We start from the raw sequence: 21101 nt of genomic DNA, 5'->3' as shown, positions 1-21101 counted from the left end.
AAAGAAAGCCATGGGCTACAAGTCATGGTATCTCTGCAGGTAAAGCACTCAAGATATGCCAAATGTCATTTGGAAGCAAAGAACAGTTCCCAAAAGACTAATTAATTCACTGCTGACAACAATAAAATGCACAGGATGATCATCCTGCCATATTTTAGCAGATAGTTCTATGATGTACACATATCTAATTATTGACCCCTGTAATTATCAGATGTCTGAATCTGCTTCTGTTCAAATACAAATAATTCATCATATCTTGTTACACTGCACATTCAGTCTTCCTTTGGTGATGGCTAACCATAGCCGAGGATGTAAGTGAGTGAGAGGAGGACTGAGACAGGAGTGAGATGGGTACAATTTCTCTGGGTTACCTTTCCTCCAAGTGACCTGTTAATGGAGCTCCAGACTTGGGGTTAATCTCTCTATCCCTAGGAACACATGATTTTGCATTAATTTCACAGCATGGATCTGATTTAGCCACACCTTTCTCATTTTAAACCTGTTATCAGAGCAGATTTATGGAGAATTATTTTGCTTCCATTGGGAAGAACTCATCTGGCAGGAAAGGGATTGCTCAATGTGATTAGTTAATAATAAAAGCACAAAACAATCACTTTTGCAGAGGCAAAATTCGGTTTCTAAACTATAGAGGATTAAGTAGATAGACTCAAGGCTCCGACAGATAACACTGAAGTATTATTGTTTAACAATGAGAACATATCATGCACATGAAGGAAAATTCTTTCACCTGAGCTTTGTGTTCTGCTGGTAGAGGTCCTTCAACCCTGATGTTTGTTCCTGATTTAATCCCCTCTGGTGTGCCCCAACTCGGTTTCTTCTCCGCACCAAACCCACCGGCTCCATGCTCCTCTGCCCCCATCCGCCTGGTGTCTGCCTGCATCTCCTTCACTGACTCCACTTGTTCTGTGATTAGCGCCGAGCGTTTCTGCACCTTCCCATTCACCGTTTTTCGGTCATGTGATGTTATGGGCATATCCTCCTGAATCAAAGGACTTGACTCCTTTTGACGTTCCAGCCTGTGCAAGTCAAGCTCCCCATTCTCTTCCGGTTTTAAAACAGGTCCTTTCAAATGAAACTTGACCGATCCAGCAAGTTCATTTTTGATGCTTTGTTCCTGAAGTCTGCAAAATTATGAAAATATGGTTAAAATGTCTTTTCTGCTTGGAGCCACACATCACATAATTTAATTAATTTTGTCCAAGTTTTGAATGTAAACATTAATCTGCACTGATGTCTTTTATAATGCACTCAGGATATGTACATTTCGAACACAAGAGATTCTGCAGATGCTGGAGATCCAGTGGAGCAAACACAAAATGCTGGAGGTACTCAGCAGGTCAGGCAGCAGCTATGGAGAGGAATGAACAGTCAACATTTCGGGCTGAGATCTTTCATCAGCTCTGGATCTTGCCCTGAAACATCAGCTGTTCATTCCTCTCCAAAGATGCTGCCTGACCTGCTGAGTTCCTGCAGCATTGTGTGTGTGTGTGTATTTAATGCCCAGTTCTGGATGCCCTGAAAGACAATGCTGAGCTTTGTTCTTGAACAGCTAGAAGCAGTTTTTATACAATCGGGAGCTTCCTAGGCCATTTCAGAAGACAGTTAAACTTCAAGAACTTTGATACTGGAGCAAACCCTTGTACACTGGAGACCGTGTGAGGATAGTAGGTCTTAAAAGTCATAAGGCACCGCACCAGAGAAACAGGCTCTTCGACCTACCTAGTCTGTGCTGAACTATTATTCTGCCCAGTTCCACTAACCTGCACCTGGACCATTGCCTTCCAAATTCCACCCATCCAGGTACTTACCAAACTTCTCTTAAATGTTGAAATTGAACCTGCATCCACCACTTCTGCAGGCAGCTTGTTCCACCTTCTTACCACCCTCAACTAATACATAATGCGCATCAGAGAACCCATTGGGTTCTAATGATTCATGGACACTTATTTGATATTTGATTTCCATCTACACAAGTTTTAAAATAAATTCCTAAATCATGATGTGGAATTCCATTTTTTGGATTATACACCCAGACCTCAGAACTACTAGTGCAGTGTTTATAGCGTTGCACTTTTGCCATCATTACAGTTTCCAATGCATGTCAAATATAAAAATTCTCCAGTCCTTGTATTTTGTTACCACGAGGTCAATCAGCTCATTTTCCTTCTGGGGATGTCTGGAGAATTGAACACATCAGCATTGCTGAAGTTTACACAAGGGAAGCACACATAGGGACTTGGGTGCAGAAATCAGCCTACCTCGTTGTTGGGACCAGTTTAAACATAAATTCTATAGATTGTTGTTACTGCTGAAGGCTTTATTTCCTTTTCATTACCATGGCCACCTCAAAAACAGATTAAACTCTCTAGAATTTTGCTCTTGTTTTTTCTATTATCTCTTTCTGTACTTGTTGCAGAATGACAAACACTGACACTGTTGGATCCTGTTCAGATGGGTCAATCAGCCACAGTCTGATTCGGGTGTGTCAGTGTGCTCAAGGGTTCACAAGTAAATTAAACAAATTGCATATAAACCATACCTTCCTCACTTCCAACCTATAAAATAATCATTCCTCTTGTGATTCTGTCACACTTTGTTGCCAACTGTCTCCATCATTTTGTTTTAAAGCCTGCATTTATAAAAGAAGCTGTCTGTATGTATATATATATATATATCATGGACACCTCATCCTTGCAAGGACCCTGACACACTTCAGTGGGAAAGCTCACAGCTCACTGACCTGCATTGCAAAAAAAAAAAATCGACACAGAAGACAACTAGTTTCCTACTTCCCAAACTATTGTTAAAAATACAAATATGGAAAGAGTGCAGCTTATGATATAGGGGTGGGATTACATGTATGTGACACTTCCCACCACTCAATTGCACAATACAGATGATGTGACACTAAACTTGCTTTCTAAGTGTCTAATATTGCTGCTGGAGAATCATAAAGTTCCTGTTCCATTAAGTCCCTGCATTCACACCCTTTAGCACAGGGTTGGCATAGACTGAAAGTCAACAGGACACTACTGTGGGGGTCTCAGGGGAACAGAAGCGGAGCAAATGCTGACAAGGAGGTGAAGATGCTGAATAATAAAAAAATGCATCCCTTAAAAAACACTTGAATAATGTGACTTCTAACGCACTGTTGTATTAATGCAAAGTACTCATAATAATCATCCTTTAGGACAGGAGTTCCCAACCTGGGGTCTACAGACCCCTCAGTTAACGGAAGGGGTCTATAGCATTAAAAAATGATTAGGAAACCCCTGCTTTAGGAGAACTAACTAGACAAAACTTTTCATTTCTGTTATGGCAGTATAAACTAGATGGACCATTTACAGTTGTTTCACAACCAACAGACAAAAGAGGAAAATCCCATCAGCTGGTAACGTTCTCCTTTCCTGATCCAGAAAGTTATGCATCCAGGTCCAACGTCAGAGACTTGAGCATAAAGTCTAATATGTCAAAATGAGTGCAGTACTAAAGCAGAACTGCATGATTGGAGATGCTGTCTTTTGCTTGAGACACTAAACCAAGGTCAAACCTGCTCTGTAAAATGAATGCAAAGCAATCCAATGCAATATTCTGAAGGGCATTATTCCCTCCCCAGCGGGTTGACGAACATTTATCCCTCGACCAATATCAATCAGCCAGATGATCAGGTCGTGACTGCACTACAGGTTATGGGATTCTTCTAAGTGGCATGTACGGTAGTGTGGTGGTTAGCGTAACACTATTACAGCACCAGCTGTAAGAGCGGAGTTCAACTCCCACCGCTTTTGTACGATCTCCACGTGACTGGCTGGGTTTCCTCTGGGTGCACCAGTTTCCTCCCATCACACAAAGTTGTACAGTTAGGGTCAGTGAGTTGTGGGCCCCAGTGAGCTATGTTGACACCAGAAGCATGGTGACACTTGCTGGCTGCCCAGCACAATCCTCACTGATTCAATTTGATTTGATGCATTTCGCTGTATGTTCCGATGTACATGTAACAAATAAAGATGATCTTTAATCACTAAATGCATGTGCACTGCAAAGCACAATTGCCGTATTACTAGAATACTTCAACTGACAGCACCTTGGAGATACAAGTGGCACTATAGCAAATGGGTTTTAGGGTAGGAGAGTGGTGTCATCACCCTCTGCAACACACAAGTTTCATCGCGACAGCGGTAAGAGAATATCCCACTTACTTGGCACTGCCTTCATCCAGATCATCAGTACTCAGGTGACAGCTCTTCGGAGTTGGTGGTTCCACGTCTACACTGGATGCATCACTGTGCCAACCTGGAACTGTAAAAAATTCTTTCTGGGAAATCTGAGCAGGGTGAAGCGTGTGGACTTTTTCCTTTGTCACCTCCTCATCCTCTGAACCTCTGGAACTTCGCCTTGGCTGCACCATCTCCATGTCTCTTATGAACCCTTCAAGATCCTCAGTACTGTGTGCATCAGATCTTCTTTCTTGCTGCGCCTGATTGGGAGACACCTTTTGTTCGGCCATGTATTCATCCTTCTCTGACTGGACATGACCCACCTGCTCTATATTAGTGGACAGATGAGCAACACAAATGGTACCACTCTTGGGCTGGAAGTCAGAGTCACATTTGGTACCTTCTGGCTCATCCACTTTCCCAGGCGAGGAAGCGACCACCTCATCTGTCACCAGAGAGGGCCCAGGCAAATCAGCATGAGTAACTTCTGCTGAAATTTCCTCAGCATCGCTGATAGGTGATAATTCTTTTGTTGCCAGACTAACTTCGTGGGGAGTTGGGGAAGCTGATTGTACACTGGGGTAATTACTAAAATAATCATCACAGTGAAGAGGGGTGGGTGGCAAGTAGCTTAACGCAGCCGGTGTCAGCAGCTCCGCATGGATGGAAGAGTAGCCTGAGTGAGCAAAAACACAATGGAACAAACTACAGACAACATGCAGGATCGCATACAGAAACACGACAAGTAATGGTAACACAACGTGAACTTACTCAACACTGATGGTGAAATGTAACTGTGCAGAAGCAACTATCGTATAGTTACATAGCGATCAACTAGCCTACATAAACATAGGAGATTCTGCAGATGCTGGAAATCCAGAGGAACACACACACCCACAATGCTGGAGGTACTCAGCAGGTCAGGCAGCGCCCATGTAGAGGAATGAACAGTCAATGTTTCGGGCCAAGACCCTTCATCCGGACTGGAAAGGAAGGGGGAAGAAGCTGGAAAGAGGAGTGGGTGGAGGGGGAAGAAGTACTCGGTGGCAGGTGATAGGTGAAAAGGTAGGTGGGTGCTGGAGGGGGAATGGAGTGAGGTAGCTGAGATGCGATAGATGGAGGAGATAAAGGTCTGAGGAAGAAGGAATCTGATAGCAGAGGAGAGTAAACCATGGGAGAAAGGGAAGGAAGAGGTGGTGCACCAGAGGGAGGTGATGGGCAAGTAAGAAGGGAAGGGGTAAGAGGAGAGCCAGCACTGGTACTTGAAAAAGGAAGTGGGGGGTAAAGAAATACTGCCAAGTTGGAGGTGGTGTTTCTCCAACTTGAGAGTGGCCTCATTGTGGCAGTAAAGGCCATGGACCATCAAGTCAAAATGGGAATGGGAAATGGAATGCCCTAAAGTAGTACTTCTTGAGAAAGACATTCTTAACGTAATTTTATCAAATTAATTAATCCAAATTGACTGTGTAATTACCTGAAACCATCTGCATGGGAGATGTCAATAACAAAGTTTCACAAACAAACTGACACCAATATGCCCAGGCCCCACTTGCCTAATAAATGTGAAAAGAAATTTGCTGCACTTTGAATTTTGACTGCTTATTGATGTACCGGGTTACATGACTACGCAGCTCAGAAATGTTCACGCACTCTATTACTAAAACTTTGTTACATTTGGCACTCTTGTTTAGATAAAAAAAAGGGACAATAAACAGGGTGTTCTTTAAGAAGACAGCGGGCAGTGATTTTCACTTAATGGCGATGGATGGGAAAGACAAAATTGCAACATCAGGTTAATGTAAAATCCCATCACAAAACCCTGGCAGTGAGTAAATGAAGTGGCTGGAAACCTGGTGGTTTTGCTGTGGCAGAGCAGTGATTTTTCTTTTCTACAATGCTTACAATTAACACCGAATCTTTACTTCTACTCACCAAAGCCACCCTTTAACACTGGCATGGTTCACCTTAGGCCAGGACCATGAACATTATGGGCCTTACAGATGAGTCAGTAGCACACAAAACCCAAGTTCCTTGAGGTAGATACTAACTTCAGGTGACCCTGAAATCTTGGTTTCCCTTGCTTCTAAGAATACAACAATGAGTCACATTGTGTCGTGTAGCAGCATGAATCCTTGCTCTCCAGATTGCTGTTTTTCTTCACTCCGTGTTAGCCAAATTCTGCTCAGCATGCATGTCTTTTCTTGTCAACCCCATCTCACCAATGATGATTGTTTCAACCCTTTTAATTGGCTGTGTGAGATAATACATTCAAGCCTATTATTTCATATCTAAAGCAGCACCATTTGCTGAAGGGAAGGTTTGTGGATCTTTAATCCAATGCACTCAGCTCAGATTGGCAAGTTTGGCTCTCTCTCCTAATCCACTTACACTTGTTGTCTCTTGGTAATATATTCTGAAGTCGGGGGGGAGGGGCGGGGGTGTGGGTTTCTGTACCTAGCTGTACAATAATCTACTCCTTTCATCCAAGTGCTCACTGCCATCCCTTCAGACATCTGGACAAGAGTTCTTATATACTCTATACCGTATCAGATTGATTGTGAGAATGTGGTGGGTGCATGTTTGGCCAGTTAATCACATAGTCAATTGAATGGTGCTTCTATGTGTGGGAGTGCCCACGTTTTCATCTTGGTGGACCCAATTCGTAGCATCTGAACTGTAGGTTTCCCAATGTGTACCATGACTAACATGACTCAGTAAAAACGTTTGATCATACTGCTCATTTGTTGTTCTTGCTCCGCACATATGGAACATACTCCTTCTCCCTTCTCCGTGAAGACTTTCTTTAAAACTTCTTCCATCTGGGCTTTATCCATCTCCCCAATATCATTTCTAGATCAGTGACTGTTATAGCTTTGAGATGTTTTTATATCTTAAAGTGTGCTGCTGTTGGTTATTTTGCTGGTAAATTACTGCCACTGTTTAAATCAAATGCCACATGAAGCCCAGCTGAAGATAAGTGGAGTTACTGAGCTACAGAGAACTAGCCAGCCAGCCCAACCAGTCAGCCATTGATGCCTAGTTCATCATTGGCTTCTGTGTCTGCTCACAATAGTGAGCACCCTTGAACCCCCAATCTGGTATCGGACTCAGATGCACTACGCATTCAGCCCCTCAATGTCATGAAGAACTTCAGTTTATATTTATTCATTATTTCACATCATGCTCATAATTAACTGAATATTGAATGCAACTGAACTTAAAACAAACCATATTTGAATCTATTCATTCAGATGGTGAATGTCCCTAAACACCAAATTCAATTAAAGGCAATGATGTGTCTTTGATAATGGCGATTATTTTGAAGACTTTGGGGGTGTTCTTGAGGTTGGAACTCAGACTGAATACAAGGGTTGAGTTGAGCACTATTTGTCCCAGTGCTTTCCTTGCACAAAGATGAACATCTTGTTTCCAATGTTGACATGCTGTATTATGGTACACATTGATTGGAATTCTTGTTATATTGAATGCACTATTGCCCCATTTAAACTATTATCAAATTACAAGGCTCCACATTCCTATTTGTTTTTTTTTAACTGACTCTTTGGATTAATTCTTAGGCTTACAAACACGGCATTTAATCTCACAGAATTTCGACAATGACTGAAAACAATGATAACAAGACAAGATGGAAAATACAGAAGAAAGCTTTTACAAGATGATTTCAGATCTGATGGATTTTATTGACCAGGATGAAGGCAAAGAGAGGAAAGATTCAAGTGAACACAAGGTCAAATGTACAGATAAGCACACTGATTAAAAAAGATAAAAATTGATTTCAAGTGATCAACATTGTGACAGCACATAAACAACAGAAATATTCATGTGACCGAAGCTGCTTTAACACGTGACCCTGGGGGTGGGATAGGCCTGGAATGAGACTGGGATAGGCGCAGTAAAAGGAGATCCAGTTTGCTAATCAGTGAGCAGAGCGCAACCAGCAGATTTTCCGAAAGTCAGCCGAGAGGAGAGCAGAGACAGTTTGATCTTGGCAGAGCAGGAGTGCCGGCAGGTTCAGAGAGGACGAGTGACAAAGAAGTAGTTACAACTGCAAAGAAGCATCTGTACAAAACAATTGTAAGAAAAGTGAAATAGCAGGAAAAAAGAGCCTACAATGCAAGGACACTCATTTTACCTGGCTGTAATTCAACACTTTTCATTAATGTATAGGTTGGAAACTTCGGCAGAACAAACTGTTCTCCGCATTTGAATTCTCACATGTCTTATCAGTGAACTGTATCATCAGAATAATATATTCTGTGGCACAAAAATTAGTGAATAACCTTCTTAGCTTCAAAGCATTACTGGGGCTTTAATCCATTAACATTCTGCATCAATTTAAACTTTAAGAAATTAACTTGGTCTGGTTATTGTCAAAGACAATAATTTACTGAAACAAATTAAATACAGTGCTTTGTTCTTTGCATTAATTCAGTGGACTACCATCTTCCCCCAAACAGAAGTGTAAAAACGTGAAGTTACCATCAGACTGATCCAGAAATACACTGCTGTCGTCAGCAAAACTTCTTGTGCCAGAAACATTACCATAGTCAAATATTGGGCCTTCTAGTAAGGTCACAATGTCCATTCGATTGATCTTTTTGAGGACTCCACTTAAGGCATCAGCTGCAGAGAGAGCAAAAAATATGCTGACTGAACATCGTGATCCAAAATACTCCAACAGAGCCAGCAGTGTTTTTCTTAACAGCTAATCCACTCCAAAAGTTGCCATCCATCCCATCAGAAAATGCAACTTTTCACAAGACACACAGTTAATATTCTCCTCAGATAAAGTAGCCTTTCTTATCTGCAAGTTAATCTTTTAAAAGGTCATTGATGACTAGTGCTGGATCTGAAGTAGGCATGAGGATCTGCTAAAGTATGGTCAAGAAGTGGACCAGCTTTACATCTAATGGTGAGGGGGATGGGAAATGGTGAGGGAGAAGGTGAGTGAGTCCAAAACAAAGAAGTCCAGAAGCCTTTTCCAGCACCATTGTTGTGATGAGGCCACACTCAGGTTGGAGGAACAACACCTTATATTCTGTTTGGGTAGTCTCCAACCTGATGGCATGAACATCAATTTCTCGAACATCCTGTTTTACCCCCCCCCACCTCCCTTCTCCCTCACCATTTCCCATCCCCCTCACCATTTCCCATCCCCCTTTCCCTCTCTCACCTATGCTCCTTGCCTGCCCATCACCTCCCTTTGGTGCTCCTCCCCACTTTTCTTTCTTCCATAGCCTTCTGTCTCTTTCATCAATTTACTTCCCAGCTCCTTACTTCATCCCCTTCCCCTTCAGGCTTCACCTATCCCCTTGTGTTTCTCTCTCCCCCTCCCTCCACCTTTTAAATCTACTCCTCAGCTTTTTTTTCCCTCTAGTCCCACTGAAGGGTTTCGGCCTGAAACGTCGACTGTGCTCTTTGCCTGGAATCTGCCTGCCTGGCCTGCTGAGTTCTTCCAGCATTTTGTGCGTGTCGCTCAGATTTCCAGCATCTGTAAATTTTCTCTTATTCCTGCCACCCTGCCCTCCAAAAACTTAGTTGAAGTTTTCAGAATGAAGATCTATGGACTTCTGATAGGGTGAAGTATCTAAGAACATGGAGGTGAGGGGGCAAAATGGATTGAAGATGCAGGTCACTCATGCTCTGGTAGAATGAATGAACCTACTCGAAGGGAAGAATATCCAATGTCTATACTCACTCATTCTCAATACCGTTAACATCTAATAATGGGAGTTCATCATCCTGTTTAATCTGCCCACCAAAGGGGCAAAAGACGCAAAAATCACTATCCGAAATTCTTCGGTAACACATTTACTGTATTACAAAAGAAAGATAATTTTTTTAAAAAATCATGGGAAAATGATTACAGTTTTCTCTTGAATTGTTTTTCAAACATTAAGATTTTATTTCAAGTCCCCAGCCTCCCAGAAGTCTGAGGTATTGCAAAGGGTGCTATGATTCCGTACATGAAGAATGAAAGATGCTAGCAGAGAAAGTGAAGTCCATTGATTATTCTTCTGTTATGTTATAACATGAACTCAGCCTTGAGTGAGTGAGACAAAGCAACATTTTAATGTGGTTTATTTACAAAAAAAAAGTGAAATTTGAGGTAGACCGTCTCCCTGCTTCTCTCAACTGACCAACAACTGTAGTATGTTGGTAGGAAACTGACCGAGTTGAAATGGATTTCCCAACGTCATTGTCTAGCTCCCATCCCATAATTAAATAATGAACTAAACTTTCAAAATTCTTAAACTTTATCAACAAAGTTCTACAAGGATAAGATGTTCAAAGGGAAGTTCATCAAATGTGGTGTTGTGGGGATGGAACTGGACTCTCTCACAGTGGTGTCTGAAAAGAGGATGCTGTCCAAGTTGCATGCCATCTTGGACAATGTCTCCCATCCACTACATAATGGACTGGTTGGGCACAGGAGTACATTCAGCCAGAGACTCATTCCACCGAGATGCAACACTGAGCGTCATAGGAAGTCATTTCTGCCTGTGGCCATCAAACTTTACAACTCCTCCCTTGGAGGGTCAGACACCCTGAGCCAATAGGATGGTCCTGGACTTATTTCCTGGCATAATTTACATATTACTATTTAATTATTTATGGTGCAACTGTAACAAAAACCAATTTCCCTCGGGATCAATAAAGTATAACTATGACTATGACTATGACTATGACTATGAAATTCAAATCTAACACGCATGGGAAGACCAGCCATGTGCACAGTGCTGTGTGCAGATGGGAAGATTCCAAACCCAATATTCACACTGTACCCTCTGAGATGTCTGGGAACCTCTCCAAAGCAGAGACACAGCTAGGACAAAGGAATACTTTGTGGTTGCTCGGTAATGCAGCTCAGTCCCAGGGATCTCTGCAGAAGCTCATTAAGGCAGTGAAGTCGGACAAACATCCCAATGAGCTTTCCTCCAATGTGCCAGAAGAGGAGGTGTCTAAACAATGTTCATAATTCAGCTCTGCAGATTTTGACTTCCCTGAATTCACCTAACCGTGACATTCAACAGCATTGCCATTGTCATGTCCCCATGCTTCTCTTCACCAACAACTTCCTTTGGTTGGGTCGTCACTGACCACAATTTAACACAACTAATCACAAAACTATGCCTGAGGCAAGTGACTTAGTTAATTTTCTGAATTCTTTCTATCAGCTACCAACCAGGAATGTAATGGATTGCTTTTGCTTTTCATTTGCTTGGACAGATACAGCTCAATAATATCCAGAACAAAACTAGCTCTCATTAATAGTACTCCATGCATTGCCATAAATATTAACACGAGCTGTAGCACATACTGTGGTAAACCATATTTATATGTTGTAACTGGGTTACCTGTCTGGACATGCTCTTCTGCTGAATGCCCCTGTGGCTCCTCCCACAGACCCCTGAATAAAAGCGTTTGGGCCATGGCTTCTCCTCTCCATCCAGGGGCAGACACGCAGCATGCTGGAGGTCACATTTCACTGTGAATAAAAACTTTTCAGTATTTACTCTACTTCCAGTCTTTTGGAGTTATTGATGGTGCATCAATTTTATTCACAGTAAAATGTGACCTCCACCATGCTGAGTGTCTGCCCCTGGACTGAGGGGAAGAGCCAAGGCCCAATCACCTTTATTCAGGGGTCTGTGGGAGGAGCCACAGGGGCAGTCAGCAGAGGGATGTGTCCAGGCAGGTAACCCAGTTACAACATATAAATATGGTTTACCACACATACCATCGGGAAGATGCACAGAAACAAGTCACTATGGCCTCTTTGACCCATGATCTCTAGCCGTTTGGACAGAAAGGGGAAGGAATAATATCCAGCCTTCTGCATTTGGATGTCCTTTCCAAGGATACATGACAAAAAATGTATGTCATTCCTTAATCGTTGCTGGGTCAAAATGCAGAAAATCTGTATAGAAAAATACTCTGACACTTTCATCACTTGGACTGTGGTAGCCTGCCACTGCTACCTCAAGGGCACTTGGGGTTAGAGAAAATATCCTGAACTATCCACTAATACACATCATTGTTTATAGATAAAACATTAACCTGTGAATACTATGCGACGCACACGGGGAATCTTCTCCAAATCCAGACATTGCCTGAGACCCCTTTCACTTCTAACACACAGGAATCCAACAAGTAAGCCTTATATTCCAAAATAGTTCAGCTCTGTTTTCCACATTTCTACCAAAACATTTAGGTTTCCATTTGATGTCAATCAAGACAAACCTCCCACACCAGCAAATCCCAGGACTATTCCATATTCATCAGTGCTATCAGATCCGAAACTTAATTCCCAATGCAGATAAACTCCAAACTTTTTCCTGAATCAAGCCACTTACTATATATTTAGATCCAGACAGTGCTTTTTGCCATTGTATCTTAAAACATTCACAGAATTATTCAGATTCAGATTTATTTATCACAAGTACAGTGAAATGCATGACACTCAAACCCCAGAGGACCAGAAAAGAAAATCTCAGAAAGCTAAAATAAGAATCCATAAAACATAACAATTTCTTTTAGAAAGACATTGTCTGAAAAGGTGGCAGAAGTACATGCAGTATTAACTTCTTAAAAGGGTTTTGAAGGTACTTAAAGAAAAAATGGTCAAGTATCAGACTAATTGGAAGATCTTTCAGAAAGCCAGGTGGACATACACTGGGCCACAGTCTCCTACTGTGTTAACAGCCATATTGCTCTAAAACCCTATAGCTTCATGATTTTAAAAACTGACTCTGTGAGGTTGATAGACATGGTGTCTATTAACAGCTCAAGGCATAACTTTGAAAAGATTACACAGACTGTGTATGTTACAAATGTGCGCATCAGTTGTTAATCCTCTATACAGAAATGGGACATAATACACAATCTACGTTAGCATCTTTTACAGATTCACTATTGTTAAGCTGCTTCTGCAGTCCTGCCCTTCAGCCAGGTTTATCATAACATAGTTGCAGACACATGGAAGTGCTCCACCCATAAAACAAACTGACAGCCAGCTAAGCAATGTCCCATGTTTCATCCTCTTGCGAAACCTGTCAAATCCTTGAAATTTTCTGAATGTCTATTTTAAAACAATCATAAAATATATTACAAACCAATTGTTAGTATTTTAAAATATTAGCCAATTGTATTTTGACAAATTAAAATGTTTAAAATCTATTAATATACTAAATTGTTTAATTAAAACACTTTTTGGAAAGTAGACAGACACAATTAAGGTTTTTAAAAAGTGGTAAATTATCGAATACTAGGACACTTACTGTTATTCCTCACCCTTGAAATGAATGGACTTGCTGTTCCTGCACTAGGTCTAACCTGGCATGTCCCCAGTGTATGTACTGGGAATTGCTGCAAGTCAGGGCTCTGCCCATGAACTCCTCATGTCCAACTTCAGAGTATAGTTGGGAATTTGCCAATGCAGAATAGCAAACAAGTTTAAGATTGTGGAATTTGTACAGGATTCCCAAGTGCCATGAAGGGAAATGCGAGCATTTTCCAATAAGTTCCAACCCAAAATGTGTCATTCCCTTATCCACTTAACTCACTTGTAGCATTTTTTCCATCTCGAACAATCCATTTCTTCAACAGTATAAAGCTCTGAGTGGTTAAAGAGTTTGGATTTTCAACCCGAATCTGATTTATATCATCAACAGAAAAGTTCAATTCTCTTGCCAGTTCTGGAAGAAAAATGGAATGCAAAATGTTACTTTCTCATTTATTGCAACACAACTATTGTCTGCAAGCCAAATATTGAGTTTGTGGAAGAAGGGAATACAAGTTTTATAAAATACAGACACACCAAAAAGAAACAAAAACATTTACTGTATATTGCAAGTTTAAATTCTCTCACTCTAGTTTTCTTCTGATTAGGCTGGCCAATTTGCTTAACTCATTACTCCTCTCCTGAATGAGATTCCCTTGAGTAGCCACTATGTCTTGTCGCCTCTTTCCCACGTTTTCGAGAGCTTAAACCACCACATAAAAACACTGACTTGAATACTTTTGACCCCAAACTCTCACCCCATCACTATAGAAACATACTGGGGCTTTCATAGTTTTTGTTTGGTTATATTAGGCAAGTTAATTATCAAGCTAATGTGGGAATACAGTAGTTTTGGAAGCATTTGTGGAGGGAAACAGACGGTTGACTTTGCTGTTGAAACCATTCAAGTGGACTGGGTCTTGACCCAAAACATCCACTGTCTGCATCCTCCAAAGATGCTGTCTGATTCTCTGAGTTTCTCCAGCAACTTGTTACTTTTGCTCCAGATTCCAGTATCTGCTGTTTCTTGTGTCTCCAACCTGCATGAGTTACTCAGAATCTGAAACAAACCTACATTCAATACTGTGGATTTCAAAGCTTAACATTCAAAGTAAATTTACTATCAAAGTACCTACATGTCACTATATATTATCCTGAGATTCATTTTCTTGCAAGCATTTGCAGTACAACAAAGAAATACGCTCTAATCAATAAAAAACTACACACAAAGACTGATTAACAACCAATGTGCAAAGAAGTGCAAATACAAAAAATAATAGTAAGACATAAATAAGTTAATAAATAGTACTGAGCACTTCAAAGAGTCTTTCAAAGTGAGTTCACAAGTTGTGGAATCAGATTCAGGGCTGAGGTTATTCATGCCAGTTCAGGAGCCTGATGGTCGAAGGGTAAAGGTTGTTTCTGAATCTGCTGGTGTGGAATTTGTTATGGGAAGACCCAAAAATAGAATACCAGGAGTTCAAAACAGACAGGCAGTGTCTTCATTTATTATACTACTGTGACCCCTGAACAAAGCCCATCGTGAGGGAAAAACCTGTGTGGCACCTAAGAGAGACCCTCTTCATCCTCTCTCAGAAAAGAGATGGTACCATGATAAGCTGATGTGGCTTGATATAGTTTATTTGTTATTGCCTTGTATATCAGCAAAAGGGTTTATTCTGCCCTAATACCCTCAGTAAGGACCAGATATTTTGTAACCTGTTAACTGTGTGAACTGTGTCTTTGACTATCTTCATTCCAGACAGTAAGCAGTGCAATATCGTTGCATATCAAGCACCAGCATCTGACACTAACAGGACTTTTACTGAACATCAGCAATGCGCACCAGCCTTATTGACGTGGTCATTGGTAGAAAGAGTGAGCAGCTTCAAATTCCTGGGTGCCGACATTTCAGGAGATCTGTCTGAAGCCCAGCAATGAATCATGAAAACACGCCAGTGATTCTACTTCATGAGAAGTTTGAGGAGATTCTAAAGACTCTAGCAAATTTCTACATCATGTTGCCTGGATTGGGGAGCATGCCTTATGAGAATAGGTTGAGTAAACTTGGCATTACTCCTTGGAGCGGCAGAGGATGAGAGGTGACCTTATAGAAGTGTATAAGATGATGAGAGACATTGATCATTTGGATAGTCAGAGGCTTTTTCCCAGGGCTGAAATGGCTCACATGAGAGGTGCTTGGAAATAGGTACAGAGGAGATGTCAGGGGTAAGTTTTTTTATGCAGAGAGTGGTGATTGTGTGGAATAGGCTGCCGGCGACAGTGGTGGAGGTGGATATGATAGGGTCTTTTTTTTTAGGGTCTGTGTGTGTGCGTCTCCATGTCCGTGTGTCTGTGATGATGTCTTTTTCATGGCTTTTACAAGGCGCGGAGCGAGAGAGAGACTGTGTGGCGTGCCTCTCCTCATTTTCGCAGTACTTTCCCTTTATTTTTACAAGGTCAAGTTGCGATCTCGACACTCAACCCGGCACAGATGGAAAGCGTACTCTGGAGCGGACCCGACTAGTTTCGAACCAGGGAACCTCCGCTCCCGGGTCTGGCGCCAATATTGTTGTGCTACCAGCCGGCCCATGATAGGGTCTTTTAAGAATGATTGATCAGACTAACTGCCTGGGGGGAAGAAATTTCTTTAACTTCACCCACTAACAATAGTGAACATTTATAATCATTCAGCAGTAAATGAGATGAAGCCACTGAAAAAATAAACTGGGCAAGTTAATGGCATTATTATTGAGAGGCAATGTATCTTAATGAGCCCTGTGCTGCATGGTGGCTGGAAATTGAGAATGCATGGGATTGTGATAGAGAACATAGTGCAAGATTGTAAAATGTTACTCCTGACACAGCAGGAATAGGTTTACAATGAGTTTTATTTAAAAGTGGAGGAGAAAAAGCATACTGCCATTTAACACACAAATTAGCAGAACTCATAAAACTTTTTTTTATATTTTAGCAATAAACACTGCTGGTGGCAGAATCAGGTGTAGAAGCGCTGGAATTTATAAATAACTGTGAACACATTGCACTCCTTTGTTGACTGGGCCTTGACTATTGCTAAGAAGCACTCCCACAGCAAGGGAGCACAGTCCAGCTCTTATTGATGTGAATGACGCAATGACGTTGAATCAGAAATAAAACTGAAGAAGCTATTCAGCTGGGCAGTGAATTGGCAAAATGAGAAGCAGCTTGGAATCACAGTATTTAGAAAGATAAAAAGATCTGATATCAGATATTTAAGCAGAAAATGGTTTATGAAGCATGTTCACATCTGAGTCAAACATAGATACAAGTTTGTTTTGGAGACCTCAGCACACATCTCAAGATGTGAGTGGAAGAGGATGCGAGAGAGGGTGGTAGGGCATAAGGGTGGGAAGGCGTAGGGTTAAACTTCAGTTATGTGGTGGCAGCAGAAGAATGACATATATTCTTAGTTTCTGATGACGCCAAATTACAGTGTACAATAAACAGTGCAGATGGCAGGAAAAAGCTGTAAATATAAATTAATATGCGAAGTGGCAGTCAGAGTTCAATGTGGAAACGTGAGAGATGATCCACACTGAAACATAACATCAGACTTTGTTCTGAATGTAAGCAGCTCAGAGTTGTGAAATGATCAAAGAGAATCAGGGATCCAATACACAGTAGAAAGAAAAATGAGAAACGAAAAGATGGCTTTATCTCAAAACGGTTAAGTAATAAAGGACAAAGCGATATTACAATTGCACAGAGCTCTGACTAATCCCATCAGGACAACAGCATTCAGATAAGGATATGACTTTCAGAAAGAGTAGACTGGGATAGCAGAGACTGAATGTATCAATGCTGCAGCTAAGGGAATTATAAAGAAAGATAGAAAGGTTACCTTTATTTGTCACACTTATATTGAAACATACAGTGCAATGTGTTGTTTTGCATTGAATCAAATCAGCAAAGATTATATCGGGCAGCCCGTAAGTACCGCCACGCTTCCAATGCCAACATAGCGTGCCCTCACCTCACTAACCCTACCGTATGTCTTTGGAATGTGGTGGGAATGTTATGTCATGCTTAGATTTAGAGAAGATTCATTGTTCAATTTCTGAATCTCGTCAAGACTTTCAAACATTGTGGGGACCTTTTCTGAATTATTTTCAAAAATTTCAAAACCTTCAATTCATTGTTTAAATTCAGATGTTGGATATTATTAATTTTTTTTATATGAGAAGGTGTTTTACCTTTTTTTCTCCTTAATAAACAGCTTCAGTCTTGGTAGGGGTTAGACTCTTTTTTGTAATAAATTAGTATATTTCAATATAACTTTTGATTAACTTACATGAAAACGGGGTAATGAGATTGTTATTATGGATAGATATAATGTAATTGGTAGTTTTTAAAAAATCCTTTTTGACCTTTTATCTATACTTTCTTGTACTCTGTATTCTTCTATTCTTCTATGTAGAAACTAATAAAAATATTGGAAGGAGGAATGTGAGAGGAAACTGGAGCACCCAGAGGAAACCCATGAAGTCATGGGGAGAACACATAAACTTCTTACAGACAGCATCAGGAATCAAGCCCTGATCTTATAGCTGTAAAGCATTGTGCTAACTGTGCTGCCCCTGACAGGCTGTACAGACTGAGATTACTGAAGCACAGAAGGTTAAGAGAATGATCTAATGTACTTATACAAGGTACTAAAAAGAATTTGGCGGAGAAAAAGCATTTACTTTAGAGAAGGAAGAGAACACACGATCATCAACTCCAAGTTAGAGAGGAGTATTCAGAGTTGGCATCAAAAAGCATTGCTTCATAGGAAATCTTGTAGAAATCCGAGCTCCCTTCATTCAAGAAAAATTATGTTGCATCTGGGTGTCAATTTCAGAACTGATATTGCTAGATCTTTGTTTGTATATTAAATGATATTGAAATAAGATGTGGAAGTATAGTTAAGTTACATATCAGCCATGACTGAATGGTAAAACAGATTTAAGAAGCGGATTAACTTGCAACTGTTCCTACATTGTTAAGAATTTTGAGTTGGCTATTGTAACTTTTTCTGATGAGTCTGCTTTCATACAGCTATAAAAGAATCCCAAGGTGTAACACGAAGAGCAAGAGATATCTCTCCATGCACTAGTCAATCTGTATTCCGCAAACACTAGCTAATCATTACATAACTGTTTGCGGTAATTTGCTCTAAACTGGCTGCTGTTATTCATTAGCTACAGAATGGTATCTCCACTTTGAAAGTACCTTGTAGGGCATCTCAATAATACAAGTTAACATAGAACAGTGAAGCACCAAAACAGGCCATTCAGCCCAATTAAATTATTCATCAAATAGCCAAACTAATACCCTCTGCATACATTATGTACTTCTTTCTCTCCATTGTACAACAGGGTTCACAATTGATTAGAATGGAGGGATATAGGCCGCATGCAGGCAGACGGGCAGTTAAAATTGGCATCCTGGTCTGCACAGACATAATGGGCCAAAAGGCTATTTATAGGTTCTATTTATTTATCTGCCCCTCACCATTAATGCTGGCATGCTTGCTTCATAATTCCATCAGTATGTTGAACCCAGGATAGATCTTCAGAGCTATTGACATCTAGGAACTTGGAACCACTCACTGTTGACCCCTCAGTGAGGACTGGTGTGCATCCCCCTCCTGAAATACCAGATCAATTCCTGATGTCGATTGCAAAATTGTTATTGTGACATCACTCATTTAGCTGATCTATCTCACTCCTGTATGCCACCTTGCAACTATCTGAGATTCTGCTGACAAAAGTTGCGTCATCGTCGAATTTATAGATGGCATTTGCACTGCGCCTAGCCACGCACAGAGTGAAGCACGTATCCTTGAGGTGCGCCACTGTTGACTGTCAACGAGGAGGAGGTGTCATTTCTGATCTGCACTGACTGTGATCTCCAATGAGAAAGTCAAGGATCCAGTTGCAGAGGGAGGTACAGAGGCTCAGGCTTCGAATAAGCTTCATGTTTTGAAACTTACTTGATTAGTACTGAGGGAACGATGGTATTGAATACTAAGCTGTAATCAATATAAGACACTACTCTTGCAGTTCACCTACTCCTTTCAAAGAACATGCAAATACAGATGATTATTTTGGAGTGGAGGCATTATCACTGGTTCCTCTCTATGATCTTGTACTATAGGACGATTACCACAATAAATTAATACAGGAATCCATGACATTGGACTGCTGGATCAATAAGTAATTAACTTAATATGGTCTGATGAATAAAGATGAAAACATGGCTATTACCAAAGGCAAGCACAATGGCATGGCAGTTAGGGATGCTGACCCACAACTTCCAAACCACAGTTGGATCCTGACCTTGGAAGGTTGAGAAGGTTCTTCCTTGAATTTGCACATTCTTTCAGTTACCATATGCATTTCAGACTGATGTTCCAGGTTCCTCCCTTTTTCAATGTGCTGGGAGCTGAATGGGCAATTGTAAATTACCCCTTTGTGTAACTAAATTGCAAAAAAATTCAAAATTCACATGAGAGGGGATACAGCAAATAAAGAAGGGGAGTTGGGCTGCTGAGATTGCTCTGCTGGGAGCTGGCATGAATTTGATGGACCAAATGCTTTTTCTGTGTGGGGAGAAGTGATGGGGACATTCAAATTAATAAACTGATATATTTCATAAACACAAGAATGTCTGCAGATGCTGGAAATCCAAAGCAACACAATGATTTTTTTTACTGAAACTTGACTAATATGTTCAAAATGGGACTGAAATATGTTGTTGGCAATGCTTTCCCTATAATATAGATCAGAATCCAGCAGATGGCATACATGTTACAGTTTTCTGGGTGAAGAGAGGCCTGGAGGAAATATTTCAGATTCTGATTTATTTATCACATGTACTTTAAAACACATCTACTGTGAAATGTGCTGCTTGTGGTAACAACCAATGCACCCAAGACTGCCGAGATCATCCCCCAAGTGTTACCACACATTCTGGCACCAACATATCATGCCTACCATGCTCGATAGAACAACATCAAACACAACAAAACAGAACAAGCCAAGCAACAAATCAACAACAGCAAAACAAACCTCATTTCACCCTCCCACCCACATATTCAGTCCTCCAACAACAGTGCAAGCAATCTTCAGCCTTCAACCAACTCATGGTTTTGCAGATAATGGACCTTTGATTTCCCCAGTGGACTTGAAGTGACTTGCAGATTGGGGTTGTTGTGTATTTAATATTTCTGCAATATTTGAGTAATATTGTAAATGTATTGTTTGACTAAGCAAACTTTGTTGTTCACATAATGCATTGCTGGTTATAGGTAAAAGTGCATAAATGGCATATGTTATCACACCACCAAGTGATAATGTGAGTGCCTCAAAGTCAACACAGTTAGACTCACATTCCTGGCTCTAGGTCTTTTGCTTTTAATTAATTTTATCTCTTGGGGTTACAAAGCATAGCAGAGGCAATGAGAAAATTTAAAACAAACCCAAGATGAGTACCTGCCCATTGAAGCACAGCGAGATGTTCAAGTTAAAAAGAAT

General features: G+C 40.8%; 1 protein-coding gene across 4 annotated transcripts in view; it reads right to left on the bottom strand.

Annotated features, from left to right (window-relative positions):
- The window catches only part of ank3b (ankyrin 3b), a 401704-nt gene that overhangs the window by 14043 nt on the left and 366560 nt on the right, over positions 1 to 21101 (bottom strand). For 3 of the 4 annotated variants that reach the window (XM_063071573.1, XM_063071575.1, XM_063071576.1), the window contains 4 exons: positions 13826 to 13957; positions 8739 to 8882; positions 4221 to 4914; positions 749 to 1142 (listed from right to left, as the gene is read on the bottom strand). In XM_063071573.1, coding sequence (XP_062927643.1) covers positions 749 to 1142; positions 4221 to 4914; positions 8739 to 8882; positions 13826 to 13957 — 1364 coding nt within the window. The remainder of the gene's footprint in view (positions 1 to 748; positions 1143 to 4220; positions 4915 to 8738; positions 8883 to 13825; positions 13958 to 21101) is intronic. The other variant, XM_063071574.1, reaches the window with a different exon arrangement.

Source organism: Mobula hypostoma, chromosome 19 (genome assembly GCF_963921235.1).
Source record: "Mobula hypostoma chromosome 19, sMobHyp1.1, whole genome shotgun sequence".
Taxonomy (NCBI): Eukaryota; Metazoa; Chordata; class Chondrichthyes; order Myliobatiformes; family Myliobatidae; genus Mobula; species Mobula hypostoma.
The sequence above is the reverse complement of the archived record's forward strand: the minus strand, read 5'-3'. Positions and strand labels throughout refer to the sequence as shown.